General features: G+C 34.6%; 1 protein-coding gene across 6 annotated transcripts in view; it reads right to left on the bottom strand.

Moving 5' to 3' along the window:
* POC1B (POC1 centriolar protein B) overlaps nt 1-16,308 on the bottom strand; it is a 66,705-nt gene that overhangs the window by 13,462 nt on the left and 36,935 nt on the right. For 4 of the 6 annotated variants that reach the window (XR_010830740.1, XR_010830727.1, XM_048061179.2 and 1 more), the window contains 2 exons: nt 3,663-3,845; nt 2,191-2,374 (listed from right to left, as the gene is read on the bottom strand). Coding sequence is in view for 3 of the 6 variants with exons in the window: in XM_048061179.2 (XP_047917136.2) it covers nt 2,270-2,374; nt 3,663-3,845 (288 nt within the window). In the remaining 3 variants the exon portion in view is untranslated. Of the gene's footprint in view, nt 1-2,190; nt 2,375-3,662; nt 3,846-16,308 lie in introns of those variants that run through there. The other 2 variants (XR_010830728.1, XM_066995319.1) reach the window with 1 other exon arrangement.

The following is a 16,308-nucleotide window of genomic DNA, read 5'->3' as shown; positions in this document are numbered from 1 at the left end:
CAGAAGATAAGTTTAATCGGAATTTAAGCCTACAGTTTGTTTCTCATGATTATGACAGTGAAACACTGAATTATTATCTTACAAGCATAAAAGTAATAAACAACAAACCCCCAAAGTTTGGGAGTTATTCAGTTACATTTGCCTCCAGGAACTAGTTTTCCAAAACACTTTCTCAAACCACCACCTCTAATTATACAGACATGCCAGGTGTCATGCATGCTGAGAATTTCACTATCAACAGACTACCTGATTAAATGACAAGAACATACCTTAATTTGGAAGTGTTATGCTAGTTGACCAGGTTCACAAAGAACAGAGGAAAAAATTCTATTAAGTATTAAATGCTCTCGGTAAGTAGGTACTGAAAAGGAAGAAGAACTAGTAATTGGAGCTAAGGCAAAGAGAAAGACATCAGCAGAGATTTTATTAAAAAATAAATATTTTTTAAAAAATATTTCCAAATATTGCTGATAAATAATCCTGAAAAGCTGAACAACAACAACAAGAAAGTATAGTCTATATATAAGTAGTACATTAAAAGAAAACAAGAAATAAGCCTGAGTTTTTAATAGCTACGTGGTTTTGTGTCCTCTAATGAAACTAAGAAAAGGCCAAGACCACAAGAGTATTTCCAAATGCAAAACTCAAGTACATCTGACCTAAAAGACAGTATTTACATAACTATGCATTATATAGCATTATAAAAAATTGCATAATCAAAGGTCAGGCTGTACACAATTGAATATGTAAGGCCATCTTTTCACAAAAAAATAAAAAATAATAAAAAAAAATCTGTGCCTAGGATGTTACATAGAAATAGTTGTATCTGAAAAACTTCTAAGAGGCTGTTTCTTCTCAATAAACAGCACTATTTAAGATTGAGCTGAAAATAAACAGCATTTGGTGGCAAAATTCAGGGCTTACTAATCAACTGAGGTGATTTCTGGCTACCCAAAGGCGATTACAATAAGAGAAAACAAAAAGTTATAAAAGAACATTTGACTGCTCGTTACTTTAGCTCCATCTGCAATGGCATTTGCACAGCACTCCTGTACTTAAACTGAACTCTGTTGATGTTAATGAGGCTCAGCCTGAGAAATGGGCTTTATCTATATACAGTCAGTTGGAGAATTGGATTAAAATGCTCCCCCCATTTCAAGTGTCCTATTTTTCAACATACAAAATGGGAAGTTGCAGAAAGAGATGACTATCTACTTTTGATTGTGGATATACAAGAGATGTTCTGCAATTGCCATTAATAATAAATAGGTAGACATAAAGAAGCAGAGATGTTCTCTTTTAAAGGACAATAGCTACAATTATGTCTTTCTAAAAACCACATTTTTATTACAAATAAAACCAAAATTCATTATACTTTGCAAACTGAATCACACGACATCTTTACAGATTTGTAGCTTAATTTGTAATGTGTTAAGCTATGGGGGGAATTCGTAGCATGTGAAATTTGAGCACCTGTGGAAGTCCCTGGAGGATGAGGATCTTTTATATTTCTGATATGAACTTTGCATCATTATGTGTTTGGTTCAGATATATTCCTCAGAAATGTGCCTTCTAAATATGAAAAATGAATTCTGGTGGAAGTGCTAGACTGCATGTCTTGCACCTGAATTCACACAGATCCCCTTATTGTTTCAAAGTTTAAGTGACTTCATTTTCATATTTTTAACTAAAAGTTATTACACTAAATCTTCTCACAATCATCACTAAAATATTTAGAATATGAGCAGTAACTGTTATGAGTTTTTGGTAAAATATTTGACAGTACGTAAGAGACAAAGAAAACCTCTGGCATTTAAGCAGTCAGGGCTAATTAGGCCTAATTTAATTTAGGAGCTAGAGTAATATTGCCTTAGTACAAAGAGGTGTTTTTTTCATAGCCCTCACCTGAGCCGTAAAAACCTGCATACTGCACTTCCACAGTGATTGCTGTTCATCTAAAAAGATATAGCTGCTTGTTTAGTTTTAGTTAAAGATTTTATTGGGTTGAAATAAGAATCCTGTAACTTTCATTGGGAATGATTTTACAAAATATTAATTTCATCTGGGCTACACTTTATTAAATGTATAACCAGACAACCTGCTTGCTACTAATGTTTAAAATGTCATACATATTTTTTTCAGTTTTTATTAGATCAACAGTTAGGAAAGGAATTTTTTTTCCAATTATAGTGAAATCCAATGAAGCAACATTTATTGTTTCCTTGTGAATATACAAAACATACTCATCAATACAGTTCATTTTCATCTTTTATTCTTCCTGTCTTCCCTGAAGTAAAATTTTTTGCTGATTTTCTAAGCATTCTTTCAGTTTATCTTCAGTCAAAGTTAGCCGTTGTTCCAGGATTGAAATTGTCTGCATGAAGGGGACAGTAGCAGTTTTTTTTTTAATATTACTCATGCAGTATTTTTAATATTACTCACGCAGTATTATAAAAGTGTGCAACATAGTAACATAAGAAAAATAATTTTAACTCAACAAGAAAAATAGTCTAACGTGGCTGTGCCTTAGCTATTCCACTATTTACAACCATATTTTAAAGTGATGGATTTGTATCTATGAAGACTATCTAAAAGTTGTATATTGTTTTTACAAAATATTTTCCCTGGGACTCTGTATATGTATGTATGTATGTATGTATAAATTACTCAGAAATACTACATGGAAGTTGCATCCATATTTCAATATAAAAACAGACATAAATGGTGACCCCAAATGATGTCTTCCAAAAAAACTAAAAAAAACCTTCTAAGACATCAAAAAAAAAAGCATGAAAAAGTATAAAAGGCATATAAATGTAAATAAAAACATAAAAGCATATAAATATAAAAATTACAAAAGGCATTCTCCAAGAGACTATCTTCCTCAAGAAAGGTAGGTTCCTGGACATATTCTGAGAGTTTCTTTTCAATCCAACTTACTTCATAAAGAATTTTCAATGATGACTTGACTCTATACTTTCCAAAACTTATTACTTAGGTTAACATATATATTGCAGAAGAATGCAGAAAAATCTTAGCCACTCCCCTTTAATGATTCATGTTAATATATTCTAGACTATAAAATAGTGTTTTAAGACATAAATTGGCTTAATTTAGATTATTTAAAAAGAAGTACTGAGCATTTGCAAGCGATTCAGTCACTGACTGAGACTAATATTTGCGCTGTTTCAGTGACACTTGGAATTATTCCACTGCGTAGATTCCTACCTAAGCCAATACCTTGAGCACTGAGTTTGAAAAAGGATTTAACAGTGCATTGCCAATTTACTTTGTTCATCCCCTGCTAATGCATGACTGTTCAAGCTGGAATCTGACAATGTCAACTCAACAACTGACTTCTGGTAAATCCACACTAGATCTCACTATTGAAAAATAGTGACTCGTTTCCTCCAGAGTTAAAAACACAACAATAATGTTTATGATTATGCAGCAGGAAGCTTTCACTTTAGGGAACACAATACATGCAATCAGTATCTGCTGAAGGGCAAAAAAAACAAGAGTCATTTGACTATATAACTATTCAAAATGACCCTATAGACTTTAATATTCTGACTTATGAACATGGTTCCTGGATTTTATTTTTTTTTACCACTGACATTATCATTTTCCACTGCAAGTGTTATCTGTTATTGCATACTTACTAGAGTCAAAACATCCAGCTGTTCCACAATGTTCTCCAAAGCATTACCCAGAGATGGGGAGATGTCTATTTGCTTGTCCACATTATGCATAGCTGATTCACTCTCATCCTCTGACTTCCTCTTTGAACTTGTTGCCAAGACTGAAGCAGGGGGATACTGCAAATCTTCGTGGCTGACATCATCCTTCAATATAGAAACACCATTTGAAGATTCAGTTGCCCTTGCTTTCATTTAATTAAAACCATACAAGAAAATAGGCAGAAAGGTCTGTTTTTAATTTAAAAAAAAAAATCTTTACACATGTATACACACACAAGGGTCTTCAGATTTGCTTCTTGTACCAGGTCCAATTCATAACACTTCAATGCCTTCTGACCTAAGAGGGAATTTCAGCCATGATGGATGAGGCAATAAGCATACACTGTGTACTGAGAAATCTCAGCAGTCTTTATGAACAATTTCAACTTGAGCAAGTTTCAGGTACGCGATTGAGGAACTAAACGCTTTACTACTAGAACTTGAATTAAAGTTCAAATAAATACTATTGGTGACTGGAGTTTTCTTTACAAAGATGGCTCTAGTTCACAAATTCATTCACAGCAGTCATATGGATGAAAAATCTTTATGTGACCGACTTCATAGTATAAAACTTTTGTTTAATATGAGTTATCTTGCACTTTCATAATAATAAAGAATAAGTAGTTTTTACTTGTTCATTCAGTTGCATTACTTTTTGAGAAACTGATTCCTTCAGGAAATGGGAGGAGAAAACAACATAGAGAAAAGACACACAATGCCAAGTGAAGAGAGAAATAACTTTGATGTATAAATATTGCTTCAAGGTAAGTGAAAGAGCATGATCTTCCCAATCACTTCAGTTTTTATTTGTGCCTTGAAGTTCTTAAAAGCACTTTTGAGTCAGGATAGGTTAAATCATCACTAATTCACTATACGGTTCTTCACAACAACTTTACCTGATTTACTAATGTCTTTTTGTGATTTCTCTGAAAACTTCTTCTAGCTTTAGACAGTATAAAAACAAACCAAAACTGAAATAAACTTGAGGCAGTCCAATTTTATTATCTGTAATTATAATTGCAATACCTGCAACCATTACAAAATAAGTGGTTACAGTTTAACAGTTTCTCTGAAATGTCTTGACAGCTGATGAAAGTATCCATTAGCAGTGCAAAGAGGATGTTTTAGTCTTTTCTGGTGTATTTAAAATACACACTATTTACAACGTACCCAAAATATTTATGTTGTAAAGCTGAATAGATTTTTCAAATGAAAGTCTTAAAACCAGTGTGAGCCATTAAAAAAACGTTCTTCTAAGTCTTTATAATAATCTTGTAGAAGATAAACTGCTAGGCAGAATTAGTGGCCAACCTTTATAAGATTACCAAGGCATGTTGATGAGTCACCGAGGCAGGGGACAGGAGGGATTTAGAAACAAGTTAGACAATTCTCTAAAAGAAAATTTTCTCTGTAGTAGATCCTGCCTTTGAATCAGGTAGGATCAGAGACTGATGGATGAAATATGATAATATCATGGTTTTAAATATAAGTAATACTAAATGATACCAATATTATCAGGAACTTATACCGCTGCGCTATCCACAATACTATTCCTGTATCTTCAGTGCCATCCTGCAGTCCTGACTAGCTACATGCGCTGTTCTCTGGACTCAACATGCTGATTCTCCAAAATCTTTTTTCCCTAAGTGCTGGGGTTGTGCCACCTACATCGACGAGAGAGAACTGAGACAAGTTTCATCCACCATCCGACTGGCAGGGCTTTTCTTTTACTAGCAAAGCACAAGAACAAACCAAAGAGAATCAGTAGAAGACCATGGGTCTAGGGTGGAGAATGACTGAAAGCAGAGATTGTGCAGGGGTAAAAGGGTTTCACATCTTAGGAAGAAGACAGCAAAGAGCAAAGTCTCACCATCCTCTCTGGGCTAAAAGTTCCCTTGTGCAGTTCAGGTCTGCAGGGACAGCTCTCAACCCCCAGGCAAGAGGTCACCAAGTGCAGAGAAAGGAGTAGGTGGAGGTAGGGGGAGATATCCATGTGTATACTTCAGACCTTAATGTACAATGCTACAAAACCACATGGAACCCTCTTCAAGGTTTGATAGTACCATAGTATTTGGTGGTACGCAACTTACATTGATTTCACTATGGTGAAAGAAATGGATAAATGAACTAGAAGATACCTCCAGTTCCCTTTCATTTTCTTTTCTATGCTTGGTGACTGATTTATGCAAATGAACTAAGAATGTCAGAAACAAAGATCCGATCCAGGTAATGCTGAAATCCACCATTGGTTTGTATTGATGCTAGACTAAGTCAAAAAGCGTTAAGATGTCAAACTACAGATTTAAACAAATATTAAGCATCCATAGCTGTTCTATAGAATCTCCTAATGGTTATAAAACATTTGCCTTGGACTGAAGAGAATTCCCTTCTCAATCTAAGGTTATTCAAACTCATGGCTCACAGAGCAATGCTTTATCAGCTAGGTTGCTGCCCATTAAAGGCATGAAACAGTGGAAGAAAGGGTATTCTCTTGGTCCATGATGTTAAGAGTTTTGCCAATGGCCAACAGAAAGCAGCTTTAGTTCAGTGGGTAGGATGTTTAGACAGGAGCAGGTAAGTTTTGTTCCAAGTAGAGGCTTTATATTTTATATTAAATAGCTAATTTTATATTAAAAAGCTATTCATTTGATTTAATGAGTAAAAATTCATTATGAGAAGGGATTGGAACCCAGAGTTTTGGCACTCCTAAATACAGATTTTAATTACAGGCTAAAGAGTTAGTTAACCTTTTTCTTTCCAGTACCATCAATTTCAATTTCTTTTCAATATGAAACATCTTGTGATGTCAACTTCAAATTAATCCAAAGAATTGTACATTGTGAAGGAGTCACTTGTTAGCACAAAATGAAACAGAATGCAAATGGTTTGATTTTTGGACAAGGTAGGCAGAAAAGAAAAGTGAATTTCCCATTTAATTTTAACGTGCTTTAGCTGCTTGTTTTAAAGCATTAGAACTTCTCCAAAGAAAGTACTCTGACTATCTCAGAATATTCTGGCTCACAATGTATCCCCATGCAATTTTAGATGTGCATGAAGTATATAGGATTGTTGCATCTTAAAACTGCCCATTTCTTCCTTTTGCAGATTTCATTACATGAGATACCATTAATTAACATCCTTGAAGAGCTCAGACTCACTATGTTATTTCTGACTTACCAAGATCTATCTGATGTCCTTGGGAAACAGGATTAATGGAAGCTTTTTGGCATGCTTACTAATTCACAAGATGGAGATATTCTCAAATGCTGATTAACATGGAAAAGACTAAGCTCAGTTTGGCACCCAATTGTTGGGTGTCAACAACAACAACAACAAAAGTTCCCATACATTAAAGAATTCCTATCTTACAGCCAATCATACTATAAAGAAGAACAGTATCCTTGCATTTAACCGCATCAGGAGAGTCAGTTAGATTAGGATTTAGTGAGATTTCTATAGAAAGATAGTGAGATTACAGAAAACTTGCTTCTCTCTGAGAATCTTGACTGCTGCACAATAGCTTCCAAATCCTAGCCAGGATTAGATAAATTTGACAAGAGAGGTAGAAGGCCAACTGATTAAGCTGCAACAAATTTCAGGAAACTTGGAGACAGGGTAGTTGAGACACACACTGAAAGAAAAAGAGGTAGAACTCGAACATTATGTATTCTAAATGGCAGCAGCACACCTGCCCGATTATCACATGCCTTATGAAATGCAAGCAGTTGACAAGGAGAGGTTGAAAGTGTCACTGAAAAACAATCAGTTGATATAGAAACTATTTGTTTGCATGCATCCTCTGAAAATTTTGGCACCTTTTGCTGACTTTAATCAAATCTAATGAAGAGGTATGGGTCTCAGAAGTAATCAAGTACCTGAAAACTTCAGAAAACCATTTGCCAGAGTTTCCCACCTGAGATTAATGTAGCTGTACAGGTTCACTCCTCTTAGTTCAGAAGGGGAATAAGGACATGAATTCCAGAAGTGCAGGAAAGACCCAGACTGAAACTCATGTCTTCTCAGACACCAGTATCAATGAGCCCATTAGAAATAAATCTAATGTAGTTTGTCTACTGTTAATAGAGCTACTTACTAATGTTTTGAGAAGTAAATTAATTTTCTTGCTGTTTGAACAATAGCAGTAGTTACACAACACAGCCAAAACAGACGTAACTGTATTTAAACTTCAGCCAATACTCTTTGGCTTTGGTTAAGGCATACTGCTTTGGAAATTCAGTCTTAGGGATAATTGATTAATTCTCAAGTACTTAAAAATAATCAAAAACAGATTCAATATACAATGGCACTCAAATTTTTTAAATGCTGTGATTTAAAGTATTAAGATTTACAATTAGTTTAAATTAATGCAGGGGGAGAGCAAAACAATCTGAGGTTATTAGACATTGACATGTTCTTCTAAAAACAGCTCTACTCTGAAATGTGTTTCTCAGTTTCTTTTCAAAAAAGCCAGATGTACTTCAGACAGAAGATAAAGTAGAGATTTCATTTAAGCTCCCACAAATGGATGACAAATTTTGCTATTAAAGCCAACCTAAATGGATTCTTCCAAGCCAAGAAGGAAAGTTGTCAGTTCAGGTAAACAGAGCAAACGCTAAGCTACTGAAAGTCTCACCAAACATTCTTTCCTGCAGTAAAACCGATCCAAAATTCAATGTACCAGACAAATACGTTGTGAAAAATGCTTTATAACTCAGTAATTGCCACCAACATTGCCAAGTCACAGTACCGGAAAAACCTTCTTGCAATTTAGTGGATTAGACAATAAATTGTGATTCTTCTATTATATGAACTCAGAGACATACATGGACAAAGTGATATGGAAGTGCTTATATGAATAAAGCAAAGGCCTCGGTGTCTGTCAGACCTAAAAAGATCAAATACAGATAAACAAATAATTGAACTTTCAAAATTAGTAGGAGAGAAAGGAAATAAAATGGCTTAAAATGTTCATCTTATTTAAGTTGTGACAAAATGGTTGATACTTTTATCATATTCTGGAAATTTGTAGAGATTTTTAAATGCTGGCAGGCATCAACTAAGCTGTTATATTCAGGAGGTGTCTGGTTGACACTTAAACCTTTTCTGTTAATCAAATTTATCCCCAGCTCAGTGAAGGGGACAGAGCTGCTGAAATCTAATGCAACACTCATGTCAAAACCTGGTTATAGATGGGTGACGCTAGTCTCAATAACTTCCTTTACTTTTTGATACCTATCAGTTCATTTGGCATAATCTTTTTATATAAAAGTTTTTAAAGAAGCTCTTTCTATGCGACTTTCTAGTTTACTAAAATTGTTTCAAGAATTAGGTGTTCCCTTTCCTTCAAATTAGCCCCTTTCTAAAGTACTTTAAATACTAACAATTCATAAACAATAATTCCGTATATTGCCAGCAATATTGTAAAAATGCCTCATAATTAAAAAAAGCCATTCTGGAAGACATCAGAGATGTAGCTTATTTTGAGGGAATAAATTTGAATAAGGCAACAATTTCAAATTGTTACTTCTGAGCAAACTAAAAAGAAAATTTAAATGTGTACAGTGTTTTCATCCACAGCCCGTTAGTAATAAGATAGTCACATTTGGGCAACTTCATGTGAGTTACAAACAAGGAGGAGAAGGAGCAGACTTAATTAATCAACAGGAAGTTATTACCATGGCATTACCAAGCGGATGTTCAATAGAAAATTAAATTTAGCTTACAAATGATGTCATAAACAACAAACCATAATTGCTCATCTTTGTTTTCTGTCAAGCAAAATTGCCAAACTCTGTGGGTGGTACTTAATCAATTTGTAAAAAAATCCTTACACGTAACCCTATCACCTCTGCATAATCCCAAATGTTTTCCCATGAGACGTTCACAGATCAGACAGAAACAAAGACTGTGTCCCGACCTCCCTTCACTTCGTGATGTATAAGAATAGAATTTGAGTAAAATGCATCCATTTATCAAGATGCCTGGGTTGTTCTATTTATAGAGAACCAAGTTCCCTAAAGGAAAAAATATGAAAAAATTCAAGTCTATGTCACTCAACTGAAAATCATTAGTCTTCAATCTTCTAAGAGCTTTGAATTCAGAAAATATACACAACAGCTTCCAAATGAATATCCTAATGATCTTATAATTAAGATGGGCTTATATGAAAAAGTGACATTGGTAAGCTTCCTAATGACTCACAACAATTTGGCATGGTCTGCTTTTTAAAAATAATCCTTTAAATTTTGAACACATGGTACATTTGCCTACTAATACTAAAACATTTCTGATACTGTGATTAAAACAACTACAAACAATTAGTCATAAGTAGGGCATTAAGCTCAAACAGACCAACGAGCAAAGACAAAACAGTGTAGTCTCCCATCTTACCAGACCTTGATTTCCTGTGGTTTTTATTTTTTAAATCATGGAAAGTTTCTTAGGAGAAGTACTACACTATTGTACTAGATACTATTGTTATCACTGCTTTTTCCTCCATCTTGCAAACCCACCCTCAAACTAAAATGTTTCACTGTAGATATGCTACATTCAACGATTTGGGGGATCTCTCTCTCTCTGTAGGTCATAATTATACACAGATAGTTTCTACTGCTTTGAAATTATTTTTTTTTTCCAAAGAATAAATGATTCACATAAAATAGAGTTCTCTGATCTGTTAGGCTAACACCGCTTATGCTAAATCACAATCTGTTTTATCAGTTTCTATTGCAGAAAACTTCCCTGTACTTTCAGCTGATGACAGCACTCTTCATTTCCTCTCTTCTCTTGCACGCACATGAATCAGCATTACGCATGGCAAAAAATTGCCATGTGCCAAAGTGCAGTTTTCTGCTCCTTGTTATCTGATAAGGTTGTTTCTGGTATATTTTATTTGCAAACTTTAATTGAAGTTTTGCATTCAAGCGATAATATACAAACTATGCAGTATGTCTTTAAATAGTTCAACCAAATACTTTAGTTTGAGCAGAACACTTTCAGAACAACTTAAAATGCAGAATTTCACATTTCATTCAGTCTTTCAAAGTTCCTTACACATCTTAGTCTTCTCTAGTTCTTAAAAGAATGTCCAAGCTAAAAGAACCCAAACATTTAAATTGAAAATACTTATTGTAAATGCCTCTCATCCAGTCTGACAAGGAAATATTCAGTCTCCTCTCTCCCACAAGTATCATCACAGTCGATAATATATACTTTAATGTAAAACCAAGTCACGATTGCCAGTGGTATCAGGATACAAACACACAGCCAACATAACAAGCAACACTATTCAGCTACATTCCTTAGGAAAATGCACATTTTCACTGACAGCAATTTCTTAGTTGTGCAAAGAATGTAGTCAATTTGAAGCTAGCTGAAGTTATAGAGGTCAAGAGGTCAATACAGTACAATAAGAGCTAGCTGCTAAGGTGTTTTTAAAAATACAAGTGCAAAATTAACTGAAATCCTGATGCCCTTTTACCTATGATCTGATTAATCAGATCTATTCTCTATCAGAACTACAGCTATGTTAAATTTAGCATTGTTGTGATAGCATAAAATATTAAACATCTCTGTTCACAGGTGCATCTGAATAGAGAGTTTTATGATAAGAAATGATATTGTACTTTACAAGTATTCTTTCAAATACTTATAGAGAAACTGGCTATGCTGTTTCACTGTACCAGCTTTTTGCATAAGTTTTATTTGCCATTGCTGCTTGTCTGAGAAAACACTGAAAAACTATGCACATCCAATGTACTGAATATTTTGCAACTCCACATGTAGAGAACCTAGAACACAACAACAAATTGTTCCATATTCCTTTCTTGTCAAGAGAACATGGAAAAAGAACCAAAACCAAGGCTTGTTTTCTCTAAGAAATATAAAAATTAAATAAAATCGCCCAACAGAAAAATCACAGCAGTCCATAAGTATATGGGTACATACAGCTAGAAACAAGTCATATTTCTCCAAGATTTTTCTAAACTCTTAGATTACCAGTAATACCTAAGCTTTACTTAAGGACACAAAAAGTAATTTTCTGAGTTTACTCATTTTCTGGTATTAATCTTAATTTCTAATGTCAACAGTTCCCTGCACAGTCAGAGTCTGATCCAATAAACTGAAAACTGAATAGCTATGCTCTGTTTCCCCTGGATTTGGATAAACTAAACCCTTAAAATGAAATACTCAGTACTGTACCTCAGTACAGTAGCTATGCAGTTTGCAGTTTGCAAAGAAAGAAGAGAACCATGACCCTTTAAACATGGTCTAAGTAAACCACTCTCTTTCTTGGGTTTAGAAAAACTGAGGATTTCCCCCAGCAAAGCAAGGAATACTGCTGAAAAACAAAAAGAAGTAATGAACATCCTACACAAACTAGAGACAGAAATCATTAAAAGTTCAATTTCCAAAGGCGAGAAACTCCCTGCCAGGAAGTCAATTCTAAACATAACAGTTCAGGAAGACCATATTCAAACACTTTTATAGATGATAAAAATACTTACACCACAGGGACTGAAAATAACAATATGTACGCTATGGCATAAAGGTAAAGGAGGGTAATAAATGATCTTCAGTGTATCTTCACCTTCAGCAGGAAGCTTTGTAAAACTGAGGACAAATAGTGTGAAACCACAGAAACATTCCCCCCTAATCACAACTGCAAAATAAAATAGCCTTTTTTAATTAAGCAAATTACTTTGGACTATGTATGTGCACATCTAAGGGAACATCTTATAGCTACAATCAGTGTTAAAGTTTCAAGCGATGACTTGTTTTTACCCATACAGAGTGCTAATAAAAACATTAAATACTCTGCATGAACTTCTTATCCATACTAGGGCAAGGAAAAATTGGAGGGCAGGAGGAATACTTGTAGCAGAAACTGGAAACATGAAATAGATATTAGAAATGAAATAATGAAGTCAGATGAATAACCCTATATGGACAAGACCTCCTTTCTAACACTATAAATAGAATATTCTGCTATATTTGATACTAAAAATATTAATGAATAAAAAAAGATCTAAAAAAAAAACGAAAACTTTCTATGTAGCATGTGGTTAAACTTCCTATACTTGATTTAGCAGACTGGGAGCGTCACAGAAGGCAACGAATCCATGGAGGGAAGGAGGCAGGGTTACCTGCCTTAGTGTGAGTGAGAGCAGAGCATCTTCATCACATTTACTCAGAGAAATGATAGCTGTGCTTCTGGATTGCCTGCTCGTGAATTCTTCCCATGTCTTCCTTCTGCTTAAGAAACTAACTGAAAGTCTCTGCTTTAGACCAACAGCTAGCTAAATGAATTTAACTGAACTTTATATAAAAACAATAGGTGGTAACAGTATAATTTATTGAGTGGAGTCTTAAAGAATGTGTGCTAGCACTTCATCCATCTCATTCAAATGGCTGGCAAAGTCGCCTATTATATTAATTGGAATTGTTCAAAAAGAATTTAAAATAAAAAGAGACTGTTCAACAAATCCAAATGAAGGAATTTCCCCATTGGAAGACACATTTAATCCTAAGAAACCCAAACCACAGTAATTTTTCTAAACTTTAATCTCTCAAGCTATGTAAAATACTTTACAATATGTAATTGATTTCTCTTAGATAACTGTCTGTTCTACTTAACCTGTTGGGGCAAAACTAATCTTTATCAAAGTTACACTGTATTTAAATGAGAAGAGCTAAAGGACACATTTATCTCCAACTCCACCTCTCAGTAAGAACAAACAAAAGATTACTGAAGAGAAAATCCTAAAAGACAGATTGTGCCAGGACAAAAAGAATTGAAGGATATGTATAACCTCCTCCTAAACCCTGCAGAAAGCTGCGAAGAACCGCAGTCCTTGTGCTCCAGTCTCAACAGGCAAGGGGCTGGTGCTTCACAAGAGTGGGAGGTTGTTGCACAGGAGAACCAGAATAGAGCAATCTGTGTTGCATGGCCTCTCTTCATCTATACACACACAGACAAATATACATATTACATTATCAGAGCCCATGGTATAGAAGAAGCATATAATGATACTGCACATCTTTTTGCCAACCTGCATATAACTGTATATATACACGTATATATATATATAGGCATAATACACATATGTACACCCATACAACCTTCTTTCAAGCTTTATGCAAAGCCTACAAAGTTCTTTTCTGTTGGCACAGCAGCACCTCTGTCTATGGTTTTGTTCAGTATAACAGTATCAGGGATATAGTGTGATTTTTTTGGGGGGTACTTCATGTCAACATAATGCTGACATGAATGTATGTCAACAAAACTTCCTTGCATAGAGAAACCCAGCTTGCATCCCAGTAGGCGATGATAGGAAATGCAGAGTGTCCATACAGAAAGATTTCACAGACAAATCTTCTGTTGTTAGCTGAGATCTGTCAGCTTTGACTTCCGCTCAGAATAGGGGTAGCAACAGGAGAGTATACCACTTGACCTGTGGCTGTTGACAATATCACTGTGTTTTTACGCCTGCTTCTATGGAGCAAACAATTTCCTCCAGTTCAAATTATTTACAAGAAAATGTCAAGGAGTAAAAAGCAATCGGAACTCAGTTAGCAATCCAGCACATTAGAGTCCAAAGTTAAGTCCAACGCTGCCAGCACAATTGCTTGAAGACTTTGCCAAAGAGCCAGATGCTACTATTAGAAAAAATGATGCACAGTATTTCACAACTTGATATTTCAATCTCCTGGATATAGCCGTTCTACTATGTAATGAAGGAACACTGTTTTATTAATTATTAGCTTTTACTAATTAAGTGTTACAGACGTATAAGAGATGATTTGGACATCAAATACTTTAACAATTATGTAACAGAAAACTCCCATAAGGATAAAACAAAACTTGAAAAATTTGAGAAAAGTTAAATTCATGTGCTTTTGGTAGGCTTCAATTAATACCTACAGAAATAAAAGTCTACACTGACCTATTTTATTGCTCAGCATTATTAATAGGCTGAAGTTTTGGACAAGTTGTCCAATTTGTCCAGGTAGAAACAATGCTCAGCACTGCTGAGTTTAGTTCAGAGGTGGGATTTTCAAAATTTGCTTTAATAGCACAAGCATAATTTTGCTCTTACTTAAATCAATTGAATTTTACAGTTTACTGTATAGGGAATAAAATTAGAAACTGCAGAAAGCTTTTCAGGATTCCACACAAACATGCAAGAAATGTTAACTTTGGAGTGGTCTGACATGTCTGTTTTATTCTTGAAATATCATTTATTTTAATCAGTATTCTATTACAAACTTCTGTCAAAATACACACACTGTTCAACGCCAATTAAAATGCTAAATGTGTTGGCACATAAGAATGGTAGGTAGATAAGTTCTGCTTGGATGTATTAAAAAGCAATTCAACTACGATAAAAATTACAGTTAAAGCATTAAGGTTGCCAATAATAGTGCTATCTTGAAATGCTTCTTAATTTTCTACCATTTTTGGGCTCTGACAGTTGGAACTTTAAGAAAAACAAAATAAACATCTTACATGATTTAAGAGTATGATCTGTAGTTCTGTCAGTTCATTAAAATCAAAATTCAATTAAAAAAATCTTTCTGTAATAAGCTGAGAAATTGGGTTTCATTGCTCAAGGAATTCATTACCCACCAGGCTTTAAATATTCATCTTCCTCCTATTTGTCACTTGGCATTTATATTTTAGCCCATTTCTTCCTACTTAATGTGACAAAAATTAACAAACATTGGGAGGTGACTAAACTGTATGCACATGATAAATGGTAACACCACTCTGACCACATTTGTGGTCGGGGCAGGTGGAAAGGTGGAGATTGGAACAGACTCAGTAAAACTGAACTCCAAGTACATTTGTTATTCTTAAATTTCACAGGAATATACTATTAGAAGAGGTCTTCTTGATCGCTGACTCCAGTCCTCACCTACAAAATAGAGTCTGCACTTAGAACTTTCTCATGGAACAATCTCTTATTTTGGAACCAGCATCTCACATGATTTTTATTTTTATTTAAATTTTAAAAAGACAGAATGCAAATACATTGAGAGTCGACAAAATGTAGTTTATACAGATTATGTTATTATCACAAGCATCACATCCATAGTTAATGACTTTTGTTAAAATAAATATGGATAAACTATACTGAGAAAAACAAAAGTAGTCAGCTAAAATTTAGGGGGTTGTTCTCCACTTGCACAAATGATACTGGGAGAAAACCAAAGTGCAGAACTCTGAGCCAATAAGAAGGGTAAAGAAGAAAAGTAATGACTTTACAAAATGCTGTCCCCTTTTTCTCAGTTCTTTTGAGTGGGAATGTCTTAAGGACTAAGATGCTGATTCATATTATTAGTGATGTGAAATAGACGGCTTCTTTGTAATCAGCTTATCCTTCCTGACAACTGGAAAAAAAAAAGTACAAACTGCTGCCTCTTTCAGCAGCAAAATCTTACGAGGTAAACAGCTTGAGGAAGCTCTGCCTCATGATTCTTAAAGGATCCCATTGCCACAGAGCTGCAGAAGGGCAGTTGGTGAATACAGCAGAAGTGAAGCAACCTGGTCTAGTGTCCCCGAAAA

This window comes from Anser cygnoides, chromosome 1 (genome assembly GCF_040182565.1).
Source record: "Anser cygnoides isolate HZ-2024a breed goose chromosome 1, Taihu_goose_T2T_genome, whole genome shotgun sequence".
In the NCBI taxonomy this organism is placed as follows: Eukaryota; Metazoa; Chordata; class Aves; order Anseriformes; family Anatidae; genus Anser; species Anser cygnoides.
This window is presented reverse-complemented; position numbering and strand designations above follow the sequence as displayed.